This window comes from Bos indicus x Bos taurus, chromosome 9, assembly GCF_003369695.1.
Source record: "Bos indicus x Bos taurus breed Angus x Brahman F1 hybrid chromosome 9, Bos_hybrid_MaternalHap_v2.0, whole genome shotgun sequence".
Taxonomy (NCBI): domain Eukaryota; kingdom Metazoa; phylum Chordata; class Mammalia; order Artiodactyla; family Bovidae; genus Bos; species Bos indicus x Bos taurus.
Window position 1 is genome coordinate 89,122,979 of NC_040084.1, and position 26,729 is coordinate 89,149,707.

The 26,729-nt window shown below is 41.8% G+C and overlaps 1 protein-coding gene across 3 annotated transcripts in view; it reads left to right on the forward strand.

Annotated features, from left to right (window-relative positions):
* Window positions 1-26,729, forward strand: part of ESR1 (estrogen receptor 1) — a 410,506-nt gene that overhangs the window by 95,860 nt on the left and 287,917 nt on the right. Inside the window, exons 1-2 of one of the 3 annotated variants that reach the window (XM_027551866.1) lie at window positions 23,692-23,861; window positions 25,879-26,403. In XM_027551866.1, the coding sequence (XP_027407667.1) occupies window positions 25,949-26,403 (455 nt within the window). In that variant the 5' untranslated portion in view covers window positions 23,692-23,861; window positions 25,879-25,948. Of the gene's footprint in view, window positions 1-23,691; window positions 23,862-25,264; window positions 25,403-25,878; window positions 26,404-26,729 lie in introns of those variants that run through there. The other 2 variants (XM_027551867.1, XM_027551868.1) reach the window with 2 other exon arrangements.

The following is a 26,729-nucleotide window of genomic DNA, read 5'->3' on the forward strand; positions in this document are numbered from 1 at the left end:
AACATAGGGGAGGACTGGAGACTAGTTTGGGGAAATAGGCAGTGCCCTGGCTGACAGAAGCCAGCACAAGTAGTTGAAACCCCTACTGAAATATTAGGAAAAGGAGCCCTGGGAATTCAGTTCAGGGTGGAAAGGATTAGTAGGGGCAATACCAATGGTTACTGCAGCAATTTTACGATGAGAAATACTAAAACAGAGTCTTGTCTGTTCTTTGTCCTTCCTATGAACAGACTGGCAGGATTATTTGGCAGCTAAGGCAAACCATAGAGCTGTGGGTGCTGGTGGCTATTAACTGCAGGAGCAACAGCCATGAGTTCTCACTTACACAGATGGAGGGGAAAATGTATTCTGACCACCGAGTGGGCTTGGCTGGAGAAGGAACTGTATACAGGGAGAAATAGGGAGTCGGGATGATGGATGGGCTAGCAGGTAAGTATTTGGGTTTTATATGAGAGGCAAAACAGTTATAAATTTTTTTTTTTTTTTTTGAGGATGAGAGTGGCATCTCAGAAAGGTTAATCTAGGCTTGTGGGGAAGCTAGTTTGGGGTATGAAAACCCAGAGAAAATCATGTGCAGCTCTGAGCTTTGTGTTTGTTTTTCCCTTTTATCTCAACTAACGGTGTTGGTGAGGATGAGAGGTGTGGAAACTGTGAAGAAGAGGTGAAACGAGCCCTGATGTGAAGAGCAAGAGGTTGTGGTCAGAATGGTGTTAATATGAGAATGGGCATGAGAAGATCAGGAATCCCTCTGATAAACAGAGGCCAGAGTGATGGGCGACCGTGTCTGCTTAAAATGCATAGTAGCTTATGCAAAGGGCTTCCCTGGTGCCTCAGATGGTAAACAGTCTGCCTGTAATGCAGGAGACCCATGTTTGATCCCTGGGTTGAGAAGATTCCCTGGAGGAGGGCATGGCAACCCACTCCAGTATTCTTGCCTGGAAAATCCCCATGGACAGAGGAGCCTGGTGGGCTACAGTCCACGGGGTCTCAAAGAGTCGGACACGACTGAGTGACTAAGCATAGATTATGTAAAATCAGGAAACCCACGTGTTGGCATTCAGCTCCCCAAGACAGGATTCATTCCTGGTCTAATTTTTAAAAATAGTTTCCACTTTCCTCTAAAATTCATGGACAACTGTCATTCTTGAATTCTACTTTTTTTGTCATGCAGGTTCCCATTTTTTTTTTCCTTTCTTTGTGCACAGTTTATAAAAAAGCAAACACAACCAGTGCAACCCAGTACATTGCTGAGAAAAACCTATTCTTTTTCTTTTTTGAGTTTTGACAGTTCTCATTCCTTCCTTTTCCTCATACGATTCATTGTTTAACCCAGTGATTCTCAACTGGCAGTACATTGGAATCACTCTGATTCTAAAGACAATGCATACAGGCGACTCCCCAAGATTCTGACTTCATTCCTAAGAGGTGGGTTCTGGCCAGGAAAATGATTAAACATCTCCTGTCATGATTCTAAGGTGTAGCCAGGATTGAAAGCCACTGGACTTTCAAGTTTTCTGTTCTTCTGAAAAGGGGAAGCCCAGACTTGGGCAGAAGTCAGATGATTAGGCTGGCATTTGGTGCCATTTACTGTTCATGCTCAGTCCACCCAGTGCCTTCCAGGAGGGCATTTGCCATCAAAATCTTGAGACAAAGCCACTGACCCCCCGGTCAGCATGTAACACTTAACAGTCCTAAAAGTGTTTTTGCTACTTTGTGTATATAATCATAGTGCAGTGGACATTTCCAACTGGATACTGTCTCACTTTTTAATGTGATTTTTAATCAAAATCTAATAAGAGAGTTCTTAAATATAAGTGGGTCATAAATATTCAGATTTTGCTTGTCATTGCTGTAGGAAGCAAATACTAGCAAAGCTAAGTCTTTGTATTCTTAAATTTATTTTTGCTTTTAAAGCTAGACATTTTCTTTCAAACTTCCTTTGAAGTAGAATTATATAGGTGAGCAAATCCTTGAAGATTATTTTAATATAACCTCTTAAATTTATAGAGGAAGAGACTGAGAGCCCAAGAGCCGAAATGATTTCTCTCGGGCACACAGTCACTACGCCAGAACCCCGACGTGCTGCTCCCGTCGAGAATGTTCTTCCTCCGATACCCTGTCTTTCCCTTGTTTGCAGTCCTTTGTTTTCATCTATTTCAACATATATTTACTAATTGATATCTGCACAAATTGTGTAGACAGGTCAGAACAACTTTAGGATTTTTTTATTTTAGTGGAGAAAATAAAATGTTTTTCTAATAAATGGTGGCAAATATTTGTTTAATAAGTATTGTGCAAGAGATACATATTCAGGATAGAATTTAATTTTCCAAATAAAATTTTAGTGGAAACAGCAGAACTCTTAAGAGGAGCTGATATAACTGATTTTATTGTTACTCTGCTTTTCTGTGAGAGTCTGAAGCAGAGGTGAGTAGTATTGAAGAAATAATAACAACTAAAATCCTAAAAGATTAGATACACATGGGCAGATTGTAATATGCTATATAAATGATATTATATGCTATATCATTAACTGTAATATGCTATAGAACTGTAATATGCTATAGAAATGTATATTATAGTCATGTAAATCATAAAAAAAATGAGGACTTGTATTATTGTGTTCAAACCCTTTGTTTTAAAAATGAGGACTTCAAAATTTCCTTGACTGAAGGTCAGTCAACAACCTGTTGGAACTGGAGTTTAAATCAATTCTCCATCCTTCTTGTTTAGGATATGAAAAAATGGAAGGAAGGAATTTATCAGTCACTGTTTTCCTTTTATTATAAAAGTAATATATGTTTGTGTAGAAATATGAATTTAGAAAATATTAAAGATTATAAAGAGGCAAGTATCATGTGCATTTTTATAGTCTAATTTCTTCATTTTACATTAAGATTGCAAATCTATTTTTGAACAAATTATTTTTAAGAAAAGTATTATAATTCAATTTATAATTTTGTACCTAGGGATAATGATTTATTTAGCCAGCTCCTCATTAACAGATTTCTTTTTTTAGTCAACTTATAAGTTTTTAATATCTGTTTGTTATTGTAGTGCATATTTTAGATTAGTTCCTTAAGACAAATAATTTTTAAAGTAAAGTATAAATATATATACAGCTCTTGATAAATACTTCCAGATTTCCTTCTAGAAATGCACACACGAATTTAAGTGTGTGGAGTTGCCAATTTCACCACTCTCTATTATTCTGTTTGCCTTCTAGAAGTCAAGCTACCCAGCTGCTATGACTCTCTTCCTGTAATCTAATTATTTAAACACAAGAAGTATATGTGTGAATGAACAATTAAGTCCTGACCAAATGTGGAAAAGTATTAAATGTAAATCCAAGTCAACTGGATTTTCAATATGCCTCTAGTTTCACCACCCTGTCCATGTTCCTCCCAATATCCACTCACTGAAATTTGAAATAAAATTTAATCTTATTTTGTATGACACTTGAGATTTCTGAGCTAGTGGTTTTAACAAACCATGTAACAAACCATGTAAACTGGCTTCTGCTCCAGTGCCATGGCCTTCATTAGTCACCCAATAGCAGCCTACGTGTCACCCTGAGTCCCCCAAGGCCACCACAAAGATGCGGGCTGGGGGAAAGAGCAGAGGGTGGCTGATATCCAGCCGTCATCTGCAACCCAAACTGAAACACCTTTGCACCAGGCTGTGTGTGCCTGGAAGAAGAGGCACATTCTGCCAGTTTCTGCAAAGGAGCTGGCAGCTCCTTGCCCATTGCTCCCTTTCCTGGGGAGATGCTGGTTGTTTTTCTGGCTGGAACAGGAAGGGCATTTTGTTGCCAGGAGCCAAGTTCTTAAATGCCACTGGCCTTTGCAGGGCAATCAGGCAGAGGAAACCCTCTCGGGGCTTCAAGAACCTCGTAAACCCTGAGTGTAGACAACAACCAAAATGGAATGATTCCAGAATTGCCAAACAGAAAGTGGTGTTAGCAATTCTGTACATGTCTGTTTAGAAAGTAATTTCATATCTCCATGTTTTACTTTTTATAGAAGGTATCTGTGACTGTGTGTGTATTTAAACAGTTTTTGAGTCACAGAATAAGCTAGTAGGGCTTTCCTGTATACCCTACGCTCAGGTTCCTTTATTAGTAAGATCTTACATTAATACGGTCAATTTACTATGGTTAAAGAGGCAATACTGATACATTATTATTAACTAAACTCCATACTTTATAACAATTTTCATAATTGTTTCCCAATATCCTCTCTCTATTTCAATATCCAGGTTGCCATATTACATTTGTTGTTATGTCTTAGCTGTGAGAGTTTCTCAGATTTTCCTTGTTTCGGTATTCTTGACAGTTTGGGGGCTTACTGGCCAGGTATTTTGTAAGAATGTTCCTCATTTGGAATTTTTCTGGTGTTTTTCTCATGCCTAAAGGGGGGTTACAGGTTTTGGAGGAAAGAAGATCACAGAGGTGAGATGTTATTCGCCTTACATCTCATCAAGAGTATATACCATCAACATTTATGTTACTTATGACTTGACATTGACCTTGACCATCAGGCTGAGGTGGTTTTTGTCAGGTTTCTTCACTATAAAGTTATCATTTTTCAATACTGTATTCTTGGGAAGAAAATCACTATGCACAACTCATTCTTAGGGAGTTGGGAGTTAACCTCTGCTTCTGGAGGGCAGGATATGTATATAAATTATTGGAAATTCTTCAGCATGGGAAGTTTGTCTATTCTCCCCCATTTATTTTTTCAATCATGTATATCAGTATGGATTCATGGATATTTATTTTATGTTTTGGGTTTTAATTCACTACTACATTACTTATTTTGTTGCTCAAATTGTTCCAACTTCAGAGGAAGATATATTTTTAAATATAAAAACACTCTATCAAAGAACTAAGTCAACTTCAGTAATAGGAGAAAAATTTTTTCCCCTTAACTGGTCTCATTTATACCATTCTCTAGCAAATAAAATTTTGATTGCTTATAATATAAAGATTAGTGTTTGTTTTCTAATGTGCTAAGATCAGAGAACATATGACAAGTTTTCAAGGATGAGGTAGGCAATATGTGACTCAATGTGATAAGCAGTACCTTCCCCAGGCCTCTCTCTAAATCTCCGTGGTGACCCTGTGGCTCTTGGGATAAAGGTAACACTCTCAACACGGTTATTCTTGGGCTATGTGATATGGCCACTGTCACCTCCCTCACTGGGTTCCAGTTGCTAGGGCTTTTTAAAGTTCCTTTAACATATTATCATTCCCATGAAAAAACTTTGGCATATACTCATTTCTCTCTCTCTCTCTCTTTTTAAAAACGTCTCCTATCCCAAAGCCATGCCTTTTGCACAGATTTTCAGTAATATTTATCAGTTGGCTCACACAGTTGTGGTGGCTAGAAAGTCTTAAATTTATGGAGCAGGCTAGCAGTCTGGAAACTCAGACAGGAGTCAATGCTGTTATCTTCAGGTAGAATTTCTTCTCCAGGAAACGCCAGTTTTTGCTCTTTTGACCTTCAACTGATTGGGCGAGACCTACCCACATGATGAAAGGCAATTTTAAGTCACCTGACTATAGATGTTAATCATACCTACAGAATACCTTCACAGAAACACCTAGGCTAGTGTCAGATTCAATCACTGGGAACTGTAACTAACAGACACGTGGACAAGTAAGATCAACCATAACAGGGACTGAGACAGAAAAGTACAATGAGTGGAAAAACATCCTAATGATGGTTCAGTGAGAGGCTGGAATGGGGAAGAGGGAATGGAGGATGCATTTTAATTGGCGTGTTCATGGGGGGTGGGTGATGTCTGAGCCAAGAGATGGAAAAGTAAGGAAGGAAGAGGAATTTGTATTTGTACAAATTCCTAGATGATATTGATGAGGTTACCTTGGGGACCACACTTTGAGAATCACGGGTTTTAAGAGTTCACTTCTTACATTATGCAGTTAATCCTGGGAAGATCCCTTAACATTGCAGAATGTTTTTCCTCGAAATGCCTTCCTCACATGCCCTGAGAGTTTTGTTTGAGGAGGTGAAATCTTGAGAAGGAAGTTTTGAAAGATCCCAGGACTGCTAGGGCTGCTGTCAGAAAAAATAAAGGGCTGCTGCAGATAAGGACCAGGCTTCCCTGGTGGCTCAATGGTAAAGAATTCACCTGCTAAGCAGGAGACACTGGTTCGATCCCTGGGTCAGGAAGATCCCCTGGAGAAGGAAGTGGCTACCCACTCCAGCATTCTTGTCTGTGAAATCCCATGCACAGAGGAGCTTGGCAGGCTACAGTCCATGGGGTCTCAGAAGAATTGGACATGACTGAGTGACTAAACAACAACAATAGGTAAGGACTGGCTTTCTTGGAAATGAAAAGAAACACAAGTTCCATCCACTTTTAATGAGTTATGAGACTGTGATTCTAGGTTATCACTCTGGGCAAGCGACTTAACCCTGTAGGAACTCAGTTCCCAATCAATACAAAGAAGAGGTTATAATGGGCAAGCAAGTCTGAAATGCACTGGGGTGAAATTCTGTGTAGTGAGATTGATTGGGAGGTGTGATTCAGGTCCTTTGTTATCAAATAGTGTATATGTGTTTTGTGCAAAGAAGAGGTTATTCCCATATTAATGTCCTTTTAATTCTCAAGTTTTTTTTTTTTAGAGTGGTGTGTTGCATAGCACTTTATTTTTTAATTGGAGGAAAATTGCTTTACAATGTTGTGTTGGTTTTTGCTATACAACAATGCAAATCAGCCATCAAGTCTTCTTATATTGGAGAAAAGTCTTGGTGCAACAAGGGTTGCAGAGAACCTAGGATTGGACAGACATTCAAGCTTTTCAGTCTCTTCCTTCATGTGGGTTGGCAGCAGGGAAGAGATTGTGGTGCATTAACGTAGGTGACCTCTAAGCTCTTGTCCAGCCCTTACATCCTGGCTTGTCCCTATAGCCTGCTTACAATGCTCTTGATTTTGACCTAGTTTTATCATTAAAGTCACGAGACTGGTCCAGAGCACAGCTGCTACAGAGAAGTGGCTGGGAGTGGTCCATTTCCTGAGAGAATGTTCCTGATTCTCTGGAGCCAGGATCAATCTCCAAAGTCAGATGTTCTTTGCAAACCCCATGCGCCTGACTCTCCCATCCACTGCGCAGCCAAAAGTTGCCTTTCATGGCCTTGACACAGTTCCACGTGAGCTGCAGGTCAGGAAGCTGGGCTGGAGGGTGGAGGTCCCAGGAGCTTGAGACCTGGAGGAGTCTGGGGCTCTTTTAACTGAATACAACCTTTCTTCATCTCATCCGCACTGGACTTGATTTAGAGAGCAGTTAATGAAAGAACATGCCCATTTTCTCCCAATTCTGTTTTTAAAACATCAACAACAAACAACCATTTATATACACAAATGTTGCTGAAGGAGACATTTGATATTTTACAAGGGCTAAACCTCTTTATTCAAGGGTATAAACTGAAGCTCTCAGAGAACCTTTTGTTGACTTGTTTTAAAAATCTGTAATTTGACATATGAACAGTTATTAAGACATTTTATCCTGGTAGGCATCAAGTGTGTCCTTGAAAAGAAATAGTAGATATGTTGACTTACCTGGATCAGCAAATTTCACTCTTGTTAGTCTCAACTGTTATGGGAGCCTTTTTTTTTTTTTCGTATTTATTAAAGCAGTGCGGGGCAGAGTGCATGAGAAGCTTCAGTTCCTTAAAGGAAAATAAATGTTACCATTATGCTGAAAAGCAGGTCTCATGGAATAAGAGAGTATTCACTGTGACTTCAAATTTGTAGGCCAGTTGTTTCTTTGGATGAAATGTGAAGCAAATCTCAAGACTTTCTGATTACTTCAAGTAATAGAGGACCTCTGCTGCTGCTGCTGCTGCTGCTGCTGCTGCTGCTGAGTCACTTCAGTTGTGTCCGACTCTGTGCGACTACTCACCAGTTAATATACCCAGTCCCATGTGAGGGGCTTCCCTGATGAATCTGCCTGCAATGCAGGAGACCTGGGTTCAATCCCTGGGTCAGGAAGATCCCCTGGAGAAGGAAATGGCAACCCACTCTAGTATTCTTGCCTGAAGAATTTAGTGGACGGAGGAGCCTGGCAGGCTAGAGTCCATGGCGTCGCAAAGAGCTGGATATGACTGAGCGACTAAACACACACACATATACATATTGCTGAGAATAGTGTTTTACAGGGGTAATTTTCAACTGATGGTTAAGACTGCCCATGCTCTCATTTATTCACTTTGTTAATATCAATATTCGTATTTGAAAAACCTCATCAATTACTTAACTGTAATTGGCAAGGAAGAACACACAAGTCATGGTAAATCTGTTGAGGTACTTGATATGCTTTGGTTCTAGCTAACTGTTGAGAAAGACTCCCATGTGAATGTCAAATCATATGAGTTTCACATAATATTCCATCTCCTGTCTTTCCCCAGTTCATGTTCGAATAAGTTTGCTATGTGCAGTGGGATAAAGGGCAGTTGGCTTCTTTTTCCTTCCTTACATTACTTTGTGCCGCTTGCCAGTTGAATTTCTGATCTCTCGAGGATTGAAGGGCTTCCCTAGTGGCTCAGATAGTGAAGAATCTGCCCACAATGCAGGAGACCCAGGTTTGAACCCTGGGTTGGGAAGACCCCCTGGAGAAGGGACTGGAAACCCACTCCAGTATTCTTGCTTGGAGAATTCCATGGACAGAAGAGCTTGGTGGGCTACAAGTCCATGGGGTTGCAAAGAGTCAGACACGACTGAGCAGCTAACACTCCCACTTTCAGGGTTGAGAGGGGTGGGTTAGAAGCAGAGGAAAGGGCCAGGAAGTACTGTGGTGAGCTGGTGTTGTGATTTCTGGATCTGGCAGGTGTTTGAAGCTCGTGTATGGTGCTTCTGATTAACACCCTGTACCCCAGTTCTGGGGACCTCTCACCTGTGGATCCCTCCATGCAGGTAAGGTCACATTCTCTGGCTGGTAACAGATGTTTCCCCTCAGCCTTGGGAATCAACATTGCTCTTGTTTCTGAGGTTACCTCTCCACTTTAGGCATTTCTTGTGGGCTAGATACAAATTGAAGCTGCAAGTGGTTCTCTCCTGCCTGTTGCCCATATTAGCTCCATCCTTTGCCTCCATAGACTTTGGGAGCACAGCCCAGTCCCAACACAGCCCGCTTTCCTTGCTTGCTATCAGAGCAGTGAGCCAAGGCCTTTTGTCCCTAAGATTTCCAGTGGATCAGACACATGAGGCCATTGTGTCTGCCAGTTCTCAAGAGATACTTATCTAATCTTTTTTATTTTTTTTAAAGGTTTTTCTGATGTGGGCCATTTTTAAAGTCTTTGTTGAATTGGTTACAATATTGCTTCTGTTTTATGTTTTGGTTTGGGGGCCAGGAGGCATGTAGCATCTTAGCTTCCTGACCAGGCGCTAATGGAAAGCAAAGCCTTAACCACTGGACCAGCAGGGAAGTGGTTTGTTGAATCTTCTAAAGGTGTGTTAAGGCTGCTGTCCCTGGGCTTAAGATGAGGGTGGACACATTCTGCCTCTTCCAGTTTAGGGAGAGGCACAGCAAACCACTTTCTCCCCAAATTCTCCCTTTTCTTGACTCCTTTCATATCTTGATGTGTGATAGGAAAGAGTAAAATCCTCTTTGCTAACTGCTTTGTTTTTCCAAACACTGCTTGGTGACTTAAACTTGCTGTTGGATTGAGCCATCTATTATTCACGGAGCTTGGCTCAACTCTGGGACTAAACAGCTCCATTTTAACATTTTGTTTGTAGATATATGCATAAAAGTGAAAACTGAAAGTGAAAGTTGCTCAGTCATGTCCGACTCTTTGCGACCCCAGGGACTATACAGTCCATGGAATTCTCCAGGCCAGAATAGTGGAGTGGGTAGCCTTTTCCTTCTCCAGGGGATCTTCCCAATCCAGGGATCCAACCCAGGTCTCCCATATGCAGACAGATTCTTTACCAGCTGAACTACAAGGGAAACCAGATACATTTAACCAAATGAACATGGGGCGGTTTTTTCCTACTGACCATCCAATCACTTAATTCAGTTAATAAAGAGACTGAATTAATGAGGTCAAACTTTGTCCACCAGGAGTCTCCATCGTGTCATCCTGACTTGATTCCTGAACTTAATCTCCACCTTCAAGGAATATCTAACATTGTTTGGCAAAATTGGCCTTATAGTTGGAGTTTCTGGACTCGAATGAAAGACAGTATAGAGTTGGATATCATGAGATTTCCCAGAAGGACCATTAATAATAACTGCTATTTATGATCATGGGGATTTATGGTGATTGAGTAAAACAGTTGCTTCTGGTTATGCACAGAGAAAGCCAGCTGGTCTGCTGCTGTGTATACGGTACTGGGCGGCCTCAGAGGCATTCTGTTCATTCCTCTTGACTTTGTCAGCAGTGTGGTAGACGTGGGGTCACTGGGCCACATTGTTACAGATATCCTAAAGGTCATTGAGAGAAGGCCATGGTGGACTGAGCTGAGATGCAAAGATCTCAGAGGTGACTCAGTGCAGCTACCACAAAGAGCCTTTCCTGAGCTGTAAGGCAGGGTGGGGACACTTGAAGACATGTGGTTCCCAGGGCATCTGTCGATCAGAACATCTCTTCTCACCCTATACTTCTTGAGGCAGAGATATTCCATATTTCAGATAGTAATAAACATCTGGTCAATGCTATATAGTCAAAGCTGTGGTTTTTTCTGCAGTCATGTACAAATGTGAGAGTTGGGCCACAAAAAAGGCTGAGTGCCGAAGAATTGATGCTTTTGAACTGTGGTACTGGAGAAGACTCTTGAGAGTCCCTTGGACTGCGAGGAGATCAAACCAGTCGATCCTAAGGAAAATCAACCCTGAATATTGATTGGAAGGACTGATGCTGAAGCTGAAGCTCCAATACTTTGGCTACCTGATGTCAAGAGCTGACTCATTGGAAAAGACCCTGATTGGGAACGATTGAAGGCAGGAGGAGAAGGGGGTGACAGAGGACAAGATGGTTGGATTGCATTATCAACTCAATGGACATAAGTGTGAGCAAACTTTGGGAGATGGTGAAGGACAGGAAAGCCTGGCGTGCTGCAGTCCATAGAGTCCCAAAGAGTCAGACACAACTTAGCAGCTGAACAATAACAACAATGCTGTATAACTCAAAACAACAGGCTTGTTGTTGTTATGCAGTCACTCAGTTGTGTCTGACTCTTCACAACCCCATGGACTGCAGCACATCAGGCTTCCCTGTCCTTCACCATCTCCTGGAGTTTGCTTGAACTCATGTCCATTGAGTCAGTGATGCCATCCAACCATCTCGTCCTCTGTTGTTCCCTCTTCCTCCTGTCTTCAATCTTTCCCAGCATTAGGGTCTTTTCCACTGAGTCAGCTCTTGACATCAGGTGGCCAAAATATTGGAGCTTCAGCTTCAGCATCGGTCCTTTAAATGAATATTCAGGCTTGATTTCTTTAAGGTTTGATCTCTGATTTGATCTCCTTGCAATCCAAGGGACTCTCAAGAGTTTTATTCAACACCACAGTTTAAAAGCATCAATTCTTCGGCACTCAGCCTTCTTTATGGTCCAACTCTCAACATGCATAAATGTGCTCAGTTGCTCAGTTGTGTTCGACTCCTGCCATCCAAAGACTGAAGCCCGCCAGGCTCCTCTGTCCATGGGATTCTCCAGGCAAGAAAACTGGAGTGGGTTGCTATTTCCTTCTCCATCCATACATGACTACTGGAAAAACCATAGCTTTGACTCTGTGAACCCTTGTCGGCAAAGTGATGTCTCTGTTTTTTTATAAGAAAAATTTTTGCTTTATATTGGACTATATAGTTCATCTACAATGTTGTGTTAGTTTCAAATGTGCTGCAAAGTGATTCAGTTATACACATATCTATTCTTTTCCAAATTCTTTTTCTATTTAGGTTATTAGAGAATATTAAGCAGCTCCCTGTGCTATATGCTATTTAATAGTTCCTTGTTGATTATCTATTAGTGTGTATGTGTCAATCCCAAACTCCCAGTCTATTCTTCCCACCCCAACCCTTCATTCCTGCTAACCAAAAATTCATTTTCTATGTATGTCAGTTTGTGTTTTATAAATAAGTTCATTTGCATCATTTTTTTTTTTGGATCCACAAATAAGCGATATTATATGATATTTGTCTTTCTCTGACTTACTTCACTTAGTATAACAATCTCCAGACACATCCATGTTGGTGCAAACAGCATTATTTCATGCTTTTTAATGGCTGAGTCTGCATTGTGTGTATGTACCACATCTTCTTTATCCATTTCTCTGTAGATGGAATGTCTTTGCTGTCTAGGTTTGTCATAGTTTTTCTTGCAAGGAGCAAGCATCTTTCAATTTCATGAACGCAGTCACTGATCACAGTGATTTTGGAGCCTAAGAAAATAAAGTCTGTCACTGTTTCCATTGCTTCCCCACCTATTTGCCATGATCAGATCCCATGAACCTAGTTTTTTGAAGGTTGAGTTAATTAATTCATTCATTCATGTATTCTTTTCCAATATATATAATGAGGAGCAAATATGTGCCAGGTGGTAAGCAAAGGACTCACAAGCTTCTCAACATCTAGTAAGAAACACAAAACAGAAACAATACGTGTAATTCAAAGTGACAAATCCTGTAATAGCAGGTCACCTACCTACTCCCCATGAAGAATTAGATCTGGTTCAGATGTTAATTTTAGATCATGTACTTGTGAGATAAAAACATTTAAAAAATATTAGGGGAATACAATGTTATCTTTAATGCTAGGTTGTTTAATTTTCTTTTAATTGATTTCTAAAAATTGGGAATAGAATGTATTTGACTGTAGAAAGAAGTCATATCAAATCTCCTTTGACATTTATGTGATGGATCAGAAAGCTTATGAATACATAGCAATAGAGTTTTCTTCTAATGTAAAAATAACTATTTGGCTTCTTTTGCAAAAATGAAAAATTAGTCATAAATATAAAACCTCTTTTTTTTTCCATTAAAAATACATTGAAGGTCACAATGTATTCCTGTCTTTTATTGGTACCCACATTCTTCAGATTCACTGGTTGTATTTATTGATAGAACATAACTGGCAAGACTAAAACATGGTTTAAAAAATGGGTGGTTTGTGGTTTGTGGTTTGAACTTAATTGATAATCTGTACATAAAGGGATTTCAAATTAGACTGTGGACACATTTGCCATTTGAGTCGCAAGCATTTTAGCTGTATATCAAAGCATCTTCATACCTGATACTTACAGTACTTCAAAATATTTCTTTTTATTTTTGTGAAAGCCACAGTCCTTTTCCTGTCATGGCAGCCAAGATTTTGTCAACAATCTACCACTTATTTACAGAGGTTTAAAATTTGATGAGGAGTATTTACTTGTCTGTACAATGCCTCCGGGGGAGCCGTAGAAGGTAGTTTTAGCAATGAGTCTGAAAACATTGTAAAATAGTTAAAACTGGCATTTCAACAATTCATTCCTCAAACACACTGGATTCATAAGTGAGTCTCTGTTTTTCAAGTTTACATAGCTTGCTTCTGGTGTTAATGCTCTATTCCACACCTAAGGTGCCACTATGCAGAGTTATTTTTCATCCTCAGAGAAGCAGTCCTGATTTGCGCCCAATTTCAATGAGGTTGTGCTAAGCAAACTGTCATTTTGGAATGGCAATAAGCAAGGAAGGCTGCAACAACAACTCTTTATTTCATCTAAAACCTTCTGGTACCACGACCCTGGCTTTTATCATGCTTTCTATTACTTTTAATACATCATTAGCTTTTATTTCTGGGGCCCCTGTAATTGTCAACTACTGGAAAAATAATGGTGGAAGCTGGCAAGAAGAACATGCATTTCCTACATCATTGCATTTAATCTTGCAACGATTCTTTGATCTCAAAAACTTTAATTTGTCCAAATTCACTCAGCCTCTGAGTGGTCAACCTAATATTCAGACTAAAACATATGAAAAGATGCTCATCCTCACTCATAGTAAAAAAAGTACAAATTAAAACTGAACAGAGATATTTTGAGAAATATCACAAGTTCAAAGATCCATCATATATGTGAGGGTGTAGGAGTTCAACCACTTCTACAGAGGGCATTTAGGCAACACCTACTAAAATGTTGCTTCCAGGCTTCCCAGGTGGCTCAGTGGTAAAGAATCTGCCTGCCAATTCTGGAGATGTGGGTTTTATTCCTGGGTTGGGATGATCCCCTGGAGAGGGGAATAGCAGCCTGCTCCAGTATTCTTGCCTGGGAAATCCCATGGACAGAAGAGCTTGTGGGGTACAGTCCATGGAGTTGCCAGAGGTTGTACATGACTTAGCAACTAAGCACACACAAGCTAAGATGAATAATGTGCATATTAATCCTATAAGAATTGACTTATGTACAAGATTATTAATTGTAGCATTGTTGACAATTGCAAAAGACTGGGGACAAATTAACTGCCCTGAATGGGGAACTGGCAAAATAAATTATGATTCTTTTAAACAATGGAATATTATGCAGCCATAAAAATGAGGGATATATTTACATAGCAAAACAGGGAGATATATTGTTAATGAAAACAAACATGATACAAAATGGAGTATGTGTTACTATTTTTAAAAAAGGATGTGGAAATGTGTGTGTTCTATATGTATGGAATATCTTTGGAAGGAGTCTTTTAAAAACAGGTAACACCTGTTGCCTCTAGAAAGGGGAAATTGGCAGGTGGCACACAGGGGTGGGAGGAGATTCTGTCAAAATGGTTATGGAAATATCTATTGAAGATTAAAACACTGACTCCATTATGTACTCAAAAATGAAGGAAAAACAAATTTTAAATAAAATAATACCTGTAAAGCACATGCTAGATTCTCAATGAACAGTCATCAGGCTTTACCTTAGGCTTCTAGTAAGATATCAATAAAGAAATCAACTCTAGAGAAAGGCTGTTTTGGGATATCTTCATTGTAGTCAAACCAATCCAAAAGAAAAGTCTCCAAAACTGAGTATTAGCTCATGCTGCACTAGCCCACTGTGAACAGAAATAATCCCCACCCCCACCCCCCCAACAGCCGAGCTTATAGAAAGGCTAAGGCAATCTGATTTCTTTTGCCAACCTCTTTCCTCCCCACATACAGACAAAGCCGGGGGAGGGGTGTGGGGTGGCAGATGATGAAACTTCCAAGAATATACACAAAGCTATTATAGCCATTGTGAGGCAACTACAGGCTCAGAGTCATGAGATTCTGGTTGAGTTTCTACAAAAACTTCTTTAAACAATGTGAAGAGTTTGAAACTGGAGTTGCAACTGACCAGTCAGCAAATGCTAGATTACCCAAAATGGTAATCGGGCTGGTGGGCAGAGATGGAAAAGTATGTTAAGTATAGAGTGAAGGGTGAATTTGGGCTGATTGGGAAACATTCATCTGAATGAATGCAGCATTTATTTTCAAGAATAAGCATGTCCAGATTCATGAGCAAGAGCTATATTTAGTTTAATTTTTCTTACGCCCATTCTGAAAAAGCTAAATTACCACGTCAGAGTCAAAGATCACATTTTACATGAAAGAGAAACCAATGGGAAAGGGACTGTTAGACCTAAATTTTTCCTTGTTTTACACAAGCACTCAGAAAATGACCTTATTGCTTTTTATGGTCTTCTGCCTCTAGCATCTCAATGTACTGAGGGAGTAAATTTTAGGTGTTTGCAATAGATTCACCTTCAGTTTTCCTTTGGGAAGTAACTGCAATGAAACATATCCTATGAAAGCCACAACTTTGCTCCCAGGCACTGTGTGGGCTTGTTTATTACAGATCATTAGTTGCTTACACAAAAACAAAGACCATCCAGGTGAGAATAAGGACATATCCCTGTTGGAATGTGAAGAACAGTTCATTCAGGCACCCTGGGGGTTAACCAAGAGATAGTTTGGAATTTTTGAAATCCTTGAGAAAGAAAAGGGCAGGATATGCTTTACTTACAGATAGCTCCTCCCAGGCCCTTTTGCAATTCTACAAGTAGAGATTTCTCTAGTTTAATAAGATTTACCATTTAAAAAAATTCAAATACCTGCATGTGAAGTGAGAGTGGAAATTAGTTCAATCAGATACATTCCTGTAAACTACAGGCTGAAGTTAAGACTTTGAACAAGCTAGAATTTGGAAGAGATGGGGTTGGGAGAGTGGACAGTTGTACAACTTGAACTCTGGGCACCCTGCTCCAAATCAAGGTCTGAGAAGCTTGTGTTGAAGGAGTGTTGTGACTGGGACTGTTGAAAGGGGAGGCAAGGGAGTTGAGGCCACACATCACATGTGGGAGAGAAAAGAATGACTGGGCAGGATTTTTTTTTTTTTTTTTTTTCTGAATTCTGATTAAAATTCTGGGTCTCACTGGGGTGATCTATGTTGATTAGGGCTGGTCTCAGAGAAGAGGCAGGCTTGATAGCAGATAGGGAAGAGGTAGATGTTTTAAGGACAGAAAATTGAGAAGGGCAGGATGGAGAACACGGGAAGAAAAAGATAATTTGTACATTTTAGCCGTTCATTAGCATTTGGCATAGAAGTTTGTGGAATTATTTTTTTTCTTCACATTTATGTACAAAAGTTGCTGGAAAGTGTCACAAAAAATAATGTCTTTATTTGAGAATCAACGAAAAGTTTGCCACTATATTTTTCTGAATCCAGTGTTTATAATGTTATACCCAACAATTTTTCCAGTTCTTTTAAGAAGCTTTGGTTTTTAGGAAGGTGAGCACTTTTGGATCATAATGTAATTCCCCTGATGAGTATGACAGCAAAATGGAAAGGTACTTGAGTGTCTTTCAAATTAGATTCTCTTGGAAATTGGAATGTGTCAAATACAGTGAAGCATTTTTTAGGTTAGGGATGCTCTATTTGCAAGTTTGTACAATTTACATGATACAGAAAGGATATAAAGTTTTTCTCCAGCTCCAGTTTTTCTCCAGTTTGATTCAAATGATAGATATATTAATAGGTATCAGGGTCAGACCTTAATAAACTCTATTCTAAGAGTAATGCATGAGAAGTCATTTCTTTATGTTTCACAAGGCAAGTTATTTCTCTGAACACAAGTTGTTTCAATATTTTAAGCTTACATTCTCAAACCCCTTCTCCCCATTTCTTTATCAGTGTTTTGAGAATGTGAAGCAATCTTGCTGTGTTTTCCAGAGTTGGAAGATTTTAAGACTCTAAGAATAGCCCACTGAACCACTAAATTACATCTTAATTTGATTATGCAGATCACAGCCCACATAAAAAGAAAGAAGGCACTATCAACATGAAGAGAATAGGGGTGGGGTAGGATGGGTGATACACCCTAAATTTGGAGATCCAGATTCTAGTTCAGGTGTTCTGGACTAGACATTCAACAAAAATGATCTTTCTTTATGGAGACAATTCAGGTTTGGACTTGACAACCCATAAAGGGGCCATTAATTCTAATAGCCTATTTGTATAAGATAAGAAATCTGAGTTGTTCTAGAAAATATGAATCTTCTTCCAGATTCTTCTCTAAGCTCTAGTTCTGAATTCTAGCCCTTAAAATCAGTTCTTTGGAATTAAGTTATTGAGGAATTGAGCTGGCAAAGCAAATGTGATATCAGGGAGAGGTTTAAACATTCATTATTAAAATAGTATTTATTGGGGCCAAATATTCATCAGAAATTTACTAAGCAATGGGCTCATGATTTGGAAAAAGACAGTCCCTGTGTGCCTTTTAAAAATTTATAGGTCAGTGGGAGGATACAGAGGAATACACAGGAAATTCCAACAGCATGATAAGAGCAATGACCAGGGATTTTTAGGGAGCAATGGGCATTCACGGTCAGGCACACGGTAGAAAATCAAGGAAGGCTTCCTGGTGGCTGTGATATCTGAAGGGAGACTTAAAGGATGCATAGGAGTAAGTCAGATGAAAAGGAATAGGAGGAAGATTCCAGGTAGAATGAATCAAAAATATGAATATTTAGATTCAGACAGAGTGGAGAGAGTCTGAAAAACTGGAAAATAATTCAGTATGGCAGGAGCGCAATATCTGTGGGAGAGAACTCTGGAGAAAGGAGAATAATAATTCAAGTCCCATTGCTCTTGAGATAGATTACTCTTTCCATAGTATGGTGAATGGACAGTGGTAGAAAAAGTCTGGAGGCATATCTTGGGAGAGAAGATAGTGGCCGGAAAATAATAACAGCAAGAAAATGCAATTGACTCAAAAGAGATCAAGGAGACAGAAATAAAAAAGATTTGTGAGAGATTAAACACAGGCAGGTCAAGGCTGAAGGCTGGATGTTTGTGGCTTGCACAATTACACGAATAGCAATGCTGTCTGCTGAGACAGGAAACAGAGGGAGGAATAGGTCTGGGGAAAAGAAACAGTAATTTTGAACAAAGTGAGCTGCTAATGGCAAGCACATAGTAGGTGCTCAAGAAGTCTTTATTGAATGAATGAACATGCAAGTAAAAATGTCTAAGAGGTATCTGGAATGGCTCCTGGCCAGCAGAGACCTTTTGGTTGGAGATTTCTATTTTAAAGTCTTCAATGTACAGGTGAAACTTAGAACTCTGGGAGTGGTGGAGACCCTCCAAAGGGAGAAGAATAGAGGGGCCAAGGGGGCCTGGAGCTGAACCCAGAGGAATATCAACAACTGTGGGCGGACAGAGGCAGGGATTCTCCTACGGGAGGCTGAGTAGGAGGGGCCGTTACTGCAGGACTAAATACAAAGGCCCTAGAAGTAAGCTCTTTGAGGGCACAGACATTTGTTGTTTATGTTTGGGTGGTGGCTGTGGACTTAATGTTGTCTTCCCTACATTCCTATGGTGAAACCCTAACCTCCCCTGTGATGGTATCTAGAGACAGAATCTTCAGGGAGTAATTAAGGTTAAATGAGGTCATGGGTGGAACCCTCATCCAACAGGACTGTCGCTTTCTGAGAAGAGAGAGCTCTGCCCACCAGGGCAGAAAGCCAGAAAGTGGGTCTTCAATAGACTCGATGAAGGTGGCATTCTGATATTGGACTTCTGGTGACCAGCCCCGTGCGAAAATTAACTTCTGTTGTTTAAGCCATAAGGTCTATGGTCTTTTGTTACAGCAGCCTGAGCTGTCCAAGACAGGACCCAACATCTAGCAATGGTCCTGATAAATAGTAGGTAATCAGTATTTTTTGAGTGAACTGAATAAATGAGTTACTCTTTGGCATGTTCAATAAATATATCGCTCCTTTGAGACAGTAGGATTGTAATTGAGGGTCTTGAGAGATGGGGGAGAGAGTCCACTGGTTATAGCCATGGGTAGCCTGGGATCCTGGGACCTGAGGGAGCTGGTTATCTGGATGAGTGTGGTAACAAAATAGGAAGAAAGACCTGAAAAGATTCAAAATGCAAAAATCACCCCCCTTTTAAAAAACCACTTGACTAAGGCTGGTTCTGAAATTTTGCCAGGTTTCTGGTTGGTTACTTGATGTGTGTGTGTGTGTGTGTGTGTGTGTGTGTGTCTATAAAGGTCATCCTTAACAGTGCATGATACTATTTGAATCAACTTGAATTTAGGCACAATCTGAATACTTCTCTCCACAGAGAAGTAATACCCTACTCTGGCAATGAGATTCCTCAAGTAAACAATAGATAAAGGGAGGGAGAGGGGCACAGTGTAATAATAATTGGAATAATTGAATTCTTTCATCACTCATGGCACTTATAGAGAAAGTACTTTCTTAACTGTCTTATGCTACATGTCTTATAGTTAAATTACATTAACGGTTTTCTAAAAAAATGTAACATGAAAAGTTACTAAATTTTTTTAAGCTGGTGAATTAAATCTGAACCACTCACTGATTCACAATAAAGAGTAGCCATTCTGCCTAACAACCAAAAATCCAAACTACCCCATTGAGTTTTGGGTAGAAAGACAGGGAATTGTATCTGAGGTCCTGACTTTCATGAGAATTAGGATTTGGGGTTTGATTCTAGGCTTAAAAATTATTAAATTAAAAAAAAATGTAGATGGTCTGTTTAAGAACATGGTAAAGAATCCTGATTTCATTTGGCTCCTCATCATTAACTCGTATCTTGGCAGGCTTATGTAACACCTGATCAAGGAAAGCCTGTTATAGTTAAAAAGGTCCCTGAATAGAGTGTAAGTAAAATTCTGGGGTTTTGAGGGAGCTGATCCCAGGCAGAGGGGTCTGACTGAGAGGATAGCTATGTACCTTGATGCCCTTACAATGCTGTGTGCCCGGCATCACGCTGTTGTGCCAGTGGATGGAAACGGGGTATATTATGTGCTCCGGTATGAAAGAGGTCACGGTCCACATTTTGGGCCAGAAGGTAAAATAAATCTATGATGATAGCAATCATAGCAGTGGTTGCCTGGAGGGGTTGCATGTTGGCTTGAACAAGGCGTCAAGTGAAATTTCCTGAGTTATGGAAATACCGTAGGATTTCATGGAGACGGTTGTCATGTGCGCGTGTCCAAACTCATCAAGATTGAACACACAAGATATGTGCATTTCCCTGCATATCAAATTTACCTCATAAGACAAAAATCAAATGTCAGTTGAAAAAAAAAATCTAGGAGCTAATAAAAAGTCCTTAAATAGTATGAACCATTTTTAAAGGTGGAAACCTAACAGGAAATTCTTTTTCTTCTACTTTAGAAAAAAATAAATGGTGTCAAATAAATGTGCAGAAAAACCTCCCAAACAGAGCATTTTTATCATCAAAATAATGATCAGTTTGAACAGAGCTGGAGCCCCACATCTCAGACTGAAGGAACCATTTCTAGGAGTGGAAGTTATTTTGGAAATATTTCCACATTTAGTTTCTTTCATGTTTCTGTTGGAGGAATACTGTTTTTGTAAATGTAAAAAGCTTTTAATGGAGCTAGAGAAGAAACTTTGTTTGGTCACAGTATTATCTGGTTACGAACTAAAAATTCAGAGCTTTTTCGTGAATTATGCTGCCAAGAATTGCAGGCTTAATCCTCAAGATTGTACGAATTTAAATTTTGACTTTATGGCCTCAGTCAGTATGAGTATACCAAGATAATCATTTAGGAAAAACAGTTTGAAGATGGTAGAACATTACATGGAAAGTTAGCTTTTAGAGAGGGTTTATCCAGATAAGTATAATATTATTTTATCCTTTTAAGTATCTGGATGAATAAATTAGCCAATATTTGGTGACCTAATATGACTAGGCACAGTGCTAGGGACTCAGAAAATACCCAAATAACTCTTTGCAGACCTTGTCCTCAAGGAACTTCTGAGCAGGAGGGGATATATAATCTATATATTAACACAAGGAAGAATGTAACACATGCATGAGAAATATCCCTGGTGTTCAGAGGAGAGGAAATTACCTTTGAATAAAGAATAAAGGAAGGTACTTTTGTTGTGATAGCATTTAGGCTGAATTTTAAAAAAGACCTTCCCCAACAAGCCAGCAAAGCGGGGTTCTAGGCAGAGGGGATGTCATCAGGAAAGCTTTGAGTGCTTGGAGCCTCAAGTTTTTTTGTTTTTGTTTTTTACTTTGACTGAAGCACAGGTTACACATCAGGGGGAGATACACTAGACAAGATATTATGGGAAGAAAGGAAGGCCTGAACTCTGGAGGAAGCTGTAATCTGGGTGAAGAATGGAGCCGATCATGAGAAAATGGATCTCAAAACTGTAAAAACCAACAAAATATAAAGCAGCAAGATCTAGGAAGAAGTGTGCAGGGGCAGATGTCCCTAGGAGATCGTTTTGCCAGGTGAGGTAATGCAGGCAGGGCACAGGAGTGTCGGGGGAAGGGATAAATGGCAAAGCTAGAATGCTCAGGCATGCCAAAGGCTACAGAAAGCCTACAGGAGTGCCCTAGGCGACTGCAGGGATAATGATGCTAGTCACAGACTGGGGGGTTGGAGAGGAGCCCCATGTCTGGGGGAAGGGAGAATGATGACTCACATTTTCAACGAGCAGGCAATGCCCAGGAGACTGTTGGCAAAGTGGTCTGGAGATGCTCTCGATGGTGGAGCTACAGAAATAGACTTGACCCTAATTCCCCAGCAAATGCCAGGAAGTCAAGGATGGGAGTGTGAGCCTGTGCAGCTGGGGAGGGGAGAGGAGGGAACCAGGCTGCAAGGTTGTTTGCCAGAAGCACTAGAAGAAAACTGGCAAGGTTCGCTGTCCTTTCCCACCCACCATCATCAAGCCTGGGTGATGATTCTTACCAGGAATAGGAAGAGAATATGGGCAAGAGAGTGTTCTGGAAAACTGACTTTATCGGACATCTGGGACTAACTTTGATGGTTAGTTGTAGAATAATCAAAGTCTGTGAAGAGATAATGAGACTTCTTATCCTTCCTATGTTCAAGGAGAACAGTTGCAAAGTTCTTTCCTCCCTCTTTCTCTCTTTTCTTTCTTCGTTCCCTTTTTTCCTCTCTGTCCTCCCCCTTCTTTCCCTTTCCTCTCCATTCTTTGCACATTCTTGGTTTTTTTTGGACTGGACTAGTGCATGCATGGCCATGGTTGGCCTAAAGGAGGAGTTAATATTCACAGCCATCGACAACAAAGGGTTCTGTGCTCTAATATTGCAATATTTTGGGACTTTCAAAGCACAAAATACTATTTGTATTATGACATTATTAACATTTTGGTAACTTTTTTAAAAATAACTTTTTACTTCTTCCTTTGTACTGGTCTTAAGAGCCACTCATAAATCTCTCCCTAACTGCATGAGGTACCAGGGCGAGAGACTGGACACTCCTGGCATTGTGATTAGAACCATTTAATACCCAAGGCAGTGACTAATGTCTGGCAACAAAGGCTCCAGTAGGCGTCACATGTCCTTAGACACTGGGTGAGGGCCACTAGGAGCTCTTTCCCTGTGTGTTAGTACCATGGTCAAGAGAAACGTTGAGAACCTGGAGGCTCTATGTGGGCATCATTGGGAAATAGACTCTCTACCCATGCTCAATGCCTCTACAACCAGAAAGCCTAAAGTCAGTGCCACACAAAGGTACCTACCTTTGTCTTATCTTCCTACTCTGGGACTTTAATGATATATTTTTTTCATGTTTACTGAAAGCAGTCAACTGAGCTATTCGTGGAAAGGTTTGTGGGTTTGGTTAACGAGGTGGAGGAATATTACATTTCAGTTGGAAACACATCCCTAGAATGCCAAAACATTTATTCCAAAGTCTGGTTTCCTAGTGCAATGGGAGGCACGGCAACAGTGTGTCTGTTCAGAGACAGGGGGATGGTGAGGAGGGACAGGGCGGGCTGGGGCCAGCAAGGCATCTGATCCAAGTGGATCCCAGAAGGCTTTTATTGTTAAATTATATTCTTTAGGAAAAACCACCCGTGTCACATTTTGTAAACTTGATATCCACGCACTTTTGACTGGCATTCTATTTTAGCCATAAGCCTGTGATTTCCAGCAAGCCCGCTTTCCCTCTTGCCTTGGATGGCAGCAGAAAGCGTGGCACACTTGCTAGGCTTCAGGTAGAAAGAGCAGAAAGGCTTGGGAGTGTTGGTTCCATCCAATAACGCTGACTTGAGTGTGCCACCCTGCTCCCCGTGAGCAGACAGCAAGCCTCTCCTTACTCTCCACTGCCATTCATCCAGCTCTGTGCGGCAGCCCAGCTGCTCTGTCTGCCGGGAGGGGCTGCCAAGTGCCCTGCCTACTGGCTGCTTCCCGATTCCCTGCCATCCCACATGCAAACACATCCCCACACGCTCTGCCTTGCTCACACCCGGAGCCACAGGCACATGGGAGCGCAGTCTTCCCTTCCTTCTAACTGTCTCAGCCCTTGACTTCTACAAGCCCATGGAACATTTCTGGAAAGACGCTCTTGATCCAGCAGGGTAGGACTGTTTTGATTTCTCTTTGCAGCTTTAGCATTTTGAGAAAGCAACTCACCTTTCTGACCAGTGTCTGTATCCGAGCAGGGAGATAAGGATTTGCTGTTTTCCCTGGGTTTGTGTGTGCATCTCCTTCTGCTTTCAGGACCCGTAGGGTTCTTTGTGTAATTTGCATAGAATTCGGCAGGTTCAGATTTTTCAGAGTCCTCTGAAGTGCTTGTGCATGGTGTTTTTTTTTTTTTTTTTCTTAAGATGTTTGAAAATTGAAAGTGTGATTTACGGAAACGAAGTCATCTGTAAAAAGATTGCTTTGGAAAGTAATGGTTGCTGGCCATAAAGAGAAATATCTGTGATTCATCTAATGTGTTTTTAACCCTTTCTTTGCTTATAATTCTAGTTATACTTATGGATGCTGAGCTCAGTTTTGGCTTCATAGTAAATCAGCTATATCTGCATATTATCCCCAAATGCTCTGTCTGTTCTTATAAGAATTAGGTAACCATGTACTTATTAGTATAAAGATATCCCCAGATATTACTGTCAGTGATGGCATCTTTGGCATTTACATATGACACAGAAATTTTGTCAGGTATTCCGTCAGGTGTTTGGGATAGCAATTAAAGCCAAGTAGCAGTTGTATCAGAGTTTATTAGACTGGGGACAAGGAAGTTTATTAAAAAGTATAAACTGTCCATGATTATAGGTGCACAATGTATTTACCATAATTTTTAAATATATATTTATACACATACATTATATATATACACACATTATATATTATATAATTTATTCTAATATATTATATATACATATATAATGTACTTGAGCAGGTTTAACTTTTAATGCAGTACCAAACTTTTTCCTGTTTCTTTTTCAATCTGGATATTTGAATCTGCATATCCTAGTCCAAAGGAACAGAAAGGCATCACTGACTTTCAAAATTTGTTGCTGAGATCATCAGTACAACATAATTGCTAAAGATGTGGTTAATGACCTGAGGTTCTGTTTTTTTTTATGGAAGGGTCACATTTCATATTCAGTTTTCTGAAGTTCTGGTTGCATAGTCCGTGGAAAGCATGAAGACCCATGTCCTCCTAACGGAAAGGTTTTGGTAAATCGTCATTCACATTAGAATTCCTAATGGACACAAGTACAGTACTGTGGTCCGACACAGACAAAGCGGGCCGGGAGAATCTCGGAAGATCGCGGCTGGAGGCGACCACTTCGGGAGAATTTTTTAGACGAGGGAAACTGAGGTCAGGTAGCACTCTCCTGAAGGCAAAACTCGGCTCTTCCTATACGTACACCTTGAATCTCCGCCCTCTTTCCCCGGATGCCTGCGATCAGTCTCTGCAGCTGCTAAATATAGCTGTCTGCACGGGCAACCGCACACCCTACTCTATCTGCCATATCTCAGTTACAGAGTGGTCCTCCCCAGGGTCATTCTATGTACACACTACGTATTTCCAGCCAACGAGGAGCGTGAATCAAACAGCACGGGAGACAAACAGAGATAGATTGGAGCCTGGCACGGGGCACATAAGGTAGCACGTTAGAGAAAGCTGGCCCCGGGATGAGTCTTCCGAGTTGGTTTGAAACCCGTCTTCTCCGGGCCACCTTTAGGAGATCCCTCGGCGCCCCCGCCCTCCTGCCGTGAAATCCAGCCTCTATCCAGCAGCGGCAAGTAAAGTAAAGTTCAGGGAAGCTGCTCTTTGGGATCGCTCCAAAACGAGTTGCGCGCCTGGAGTGATGTTGAAGGCAACGTCAGGGCCAGGCAGCAGCCCCTGGCCGGGGGCCAGCACCTTTGTCATGCCTTTGAGCTCGGGAGAGCGGTACTTAAAGTTGGAGACCCGAGCCCGCGAGTTGGCAGAGCGCGCTCGCGCAGGGCTGCACTTGCTCGCCTCCGGCCGCCGCCGCGCTCCTCGGGACGGGGCCGGCTCGCTGGGGCCCAGCCGGCGCTCGCGTCGCGGCGGGACATGCGCTGCGCCGCCTCTAACCGCGGGCTGTGCTCTTCTTCCAGGTGGCCGGCCGGCTGCTGAGCCCTCTGCCGCGGGGGGAGACGGTCTGCGGCCGGCCCGCGGCCGCTCATCATGACCATGACCCTGCACACCAAAGCGTCCGGCATGGCCCTGCTGCACCAGATCCAAGCCAACGAGCTGGAGCCCCTGAACCGCCCGCAGCTCAAGATCCCCCTAGAGCGGCCCCTGGGCGAGGTGTACATGGACAGCAGCAAGCCCGCCGTGTACAACTACCCCGAGGGCGCCGCGTACGACTTCAACGCCGCGGCCCCCGCCTCCGCGCCCGTCTACGGCCAGTCGGGCCTCCCCTACGGCCCCGGGTCCGAGGCGGCGGCGTTCGGCGCCAACGGCCTGGGGGCCTTCCCGCCGCTCAACAGCGTGTCTCCGAGCCCGCTGGTGCTGCTACACCCGCCTCCGCAGCCCCTCTCGCCCTTCCTGCACCCGCACGGCCAACAGGTGCCCTATTACCTGGAGAACGAGTCGAGCGGCTATGCGGTGCGCGAAGCCGGCCCTCCCGCCTACTACAGGTAACCCGCGCCGCCCGCCGCGCCCCGTCGGGGTGGTCGCCGCGCGCCGGGCGGCGGGAGGGAGCGGGGGCGAGGGGCCGCGAGGCGCGGAGGGAGGGGGGCCAGCAGGCCGCGGGGCTGGGCGCCCGGCCGCAGCCGCAGCCCGAGCCGGGGCCGCGCGACCCGAGGGCTAGCGCGCCGCCCGGCCTGGGATCTCGGGTGCATCTCGTGTTCTCGAGAGTCAAGTTCTCTGGCCCAGAAGCTTAAAAAAAAAAAAAAAATTTTTTTTTTAATTTTTAATTTTTTTCCTTCTCCACCGCCCCCCGCCACCCCCATGTCTGCCTGAG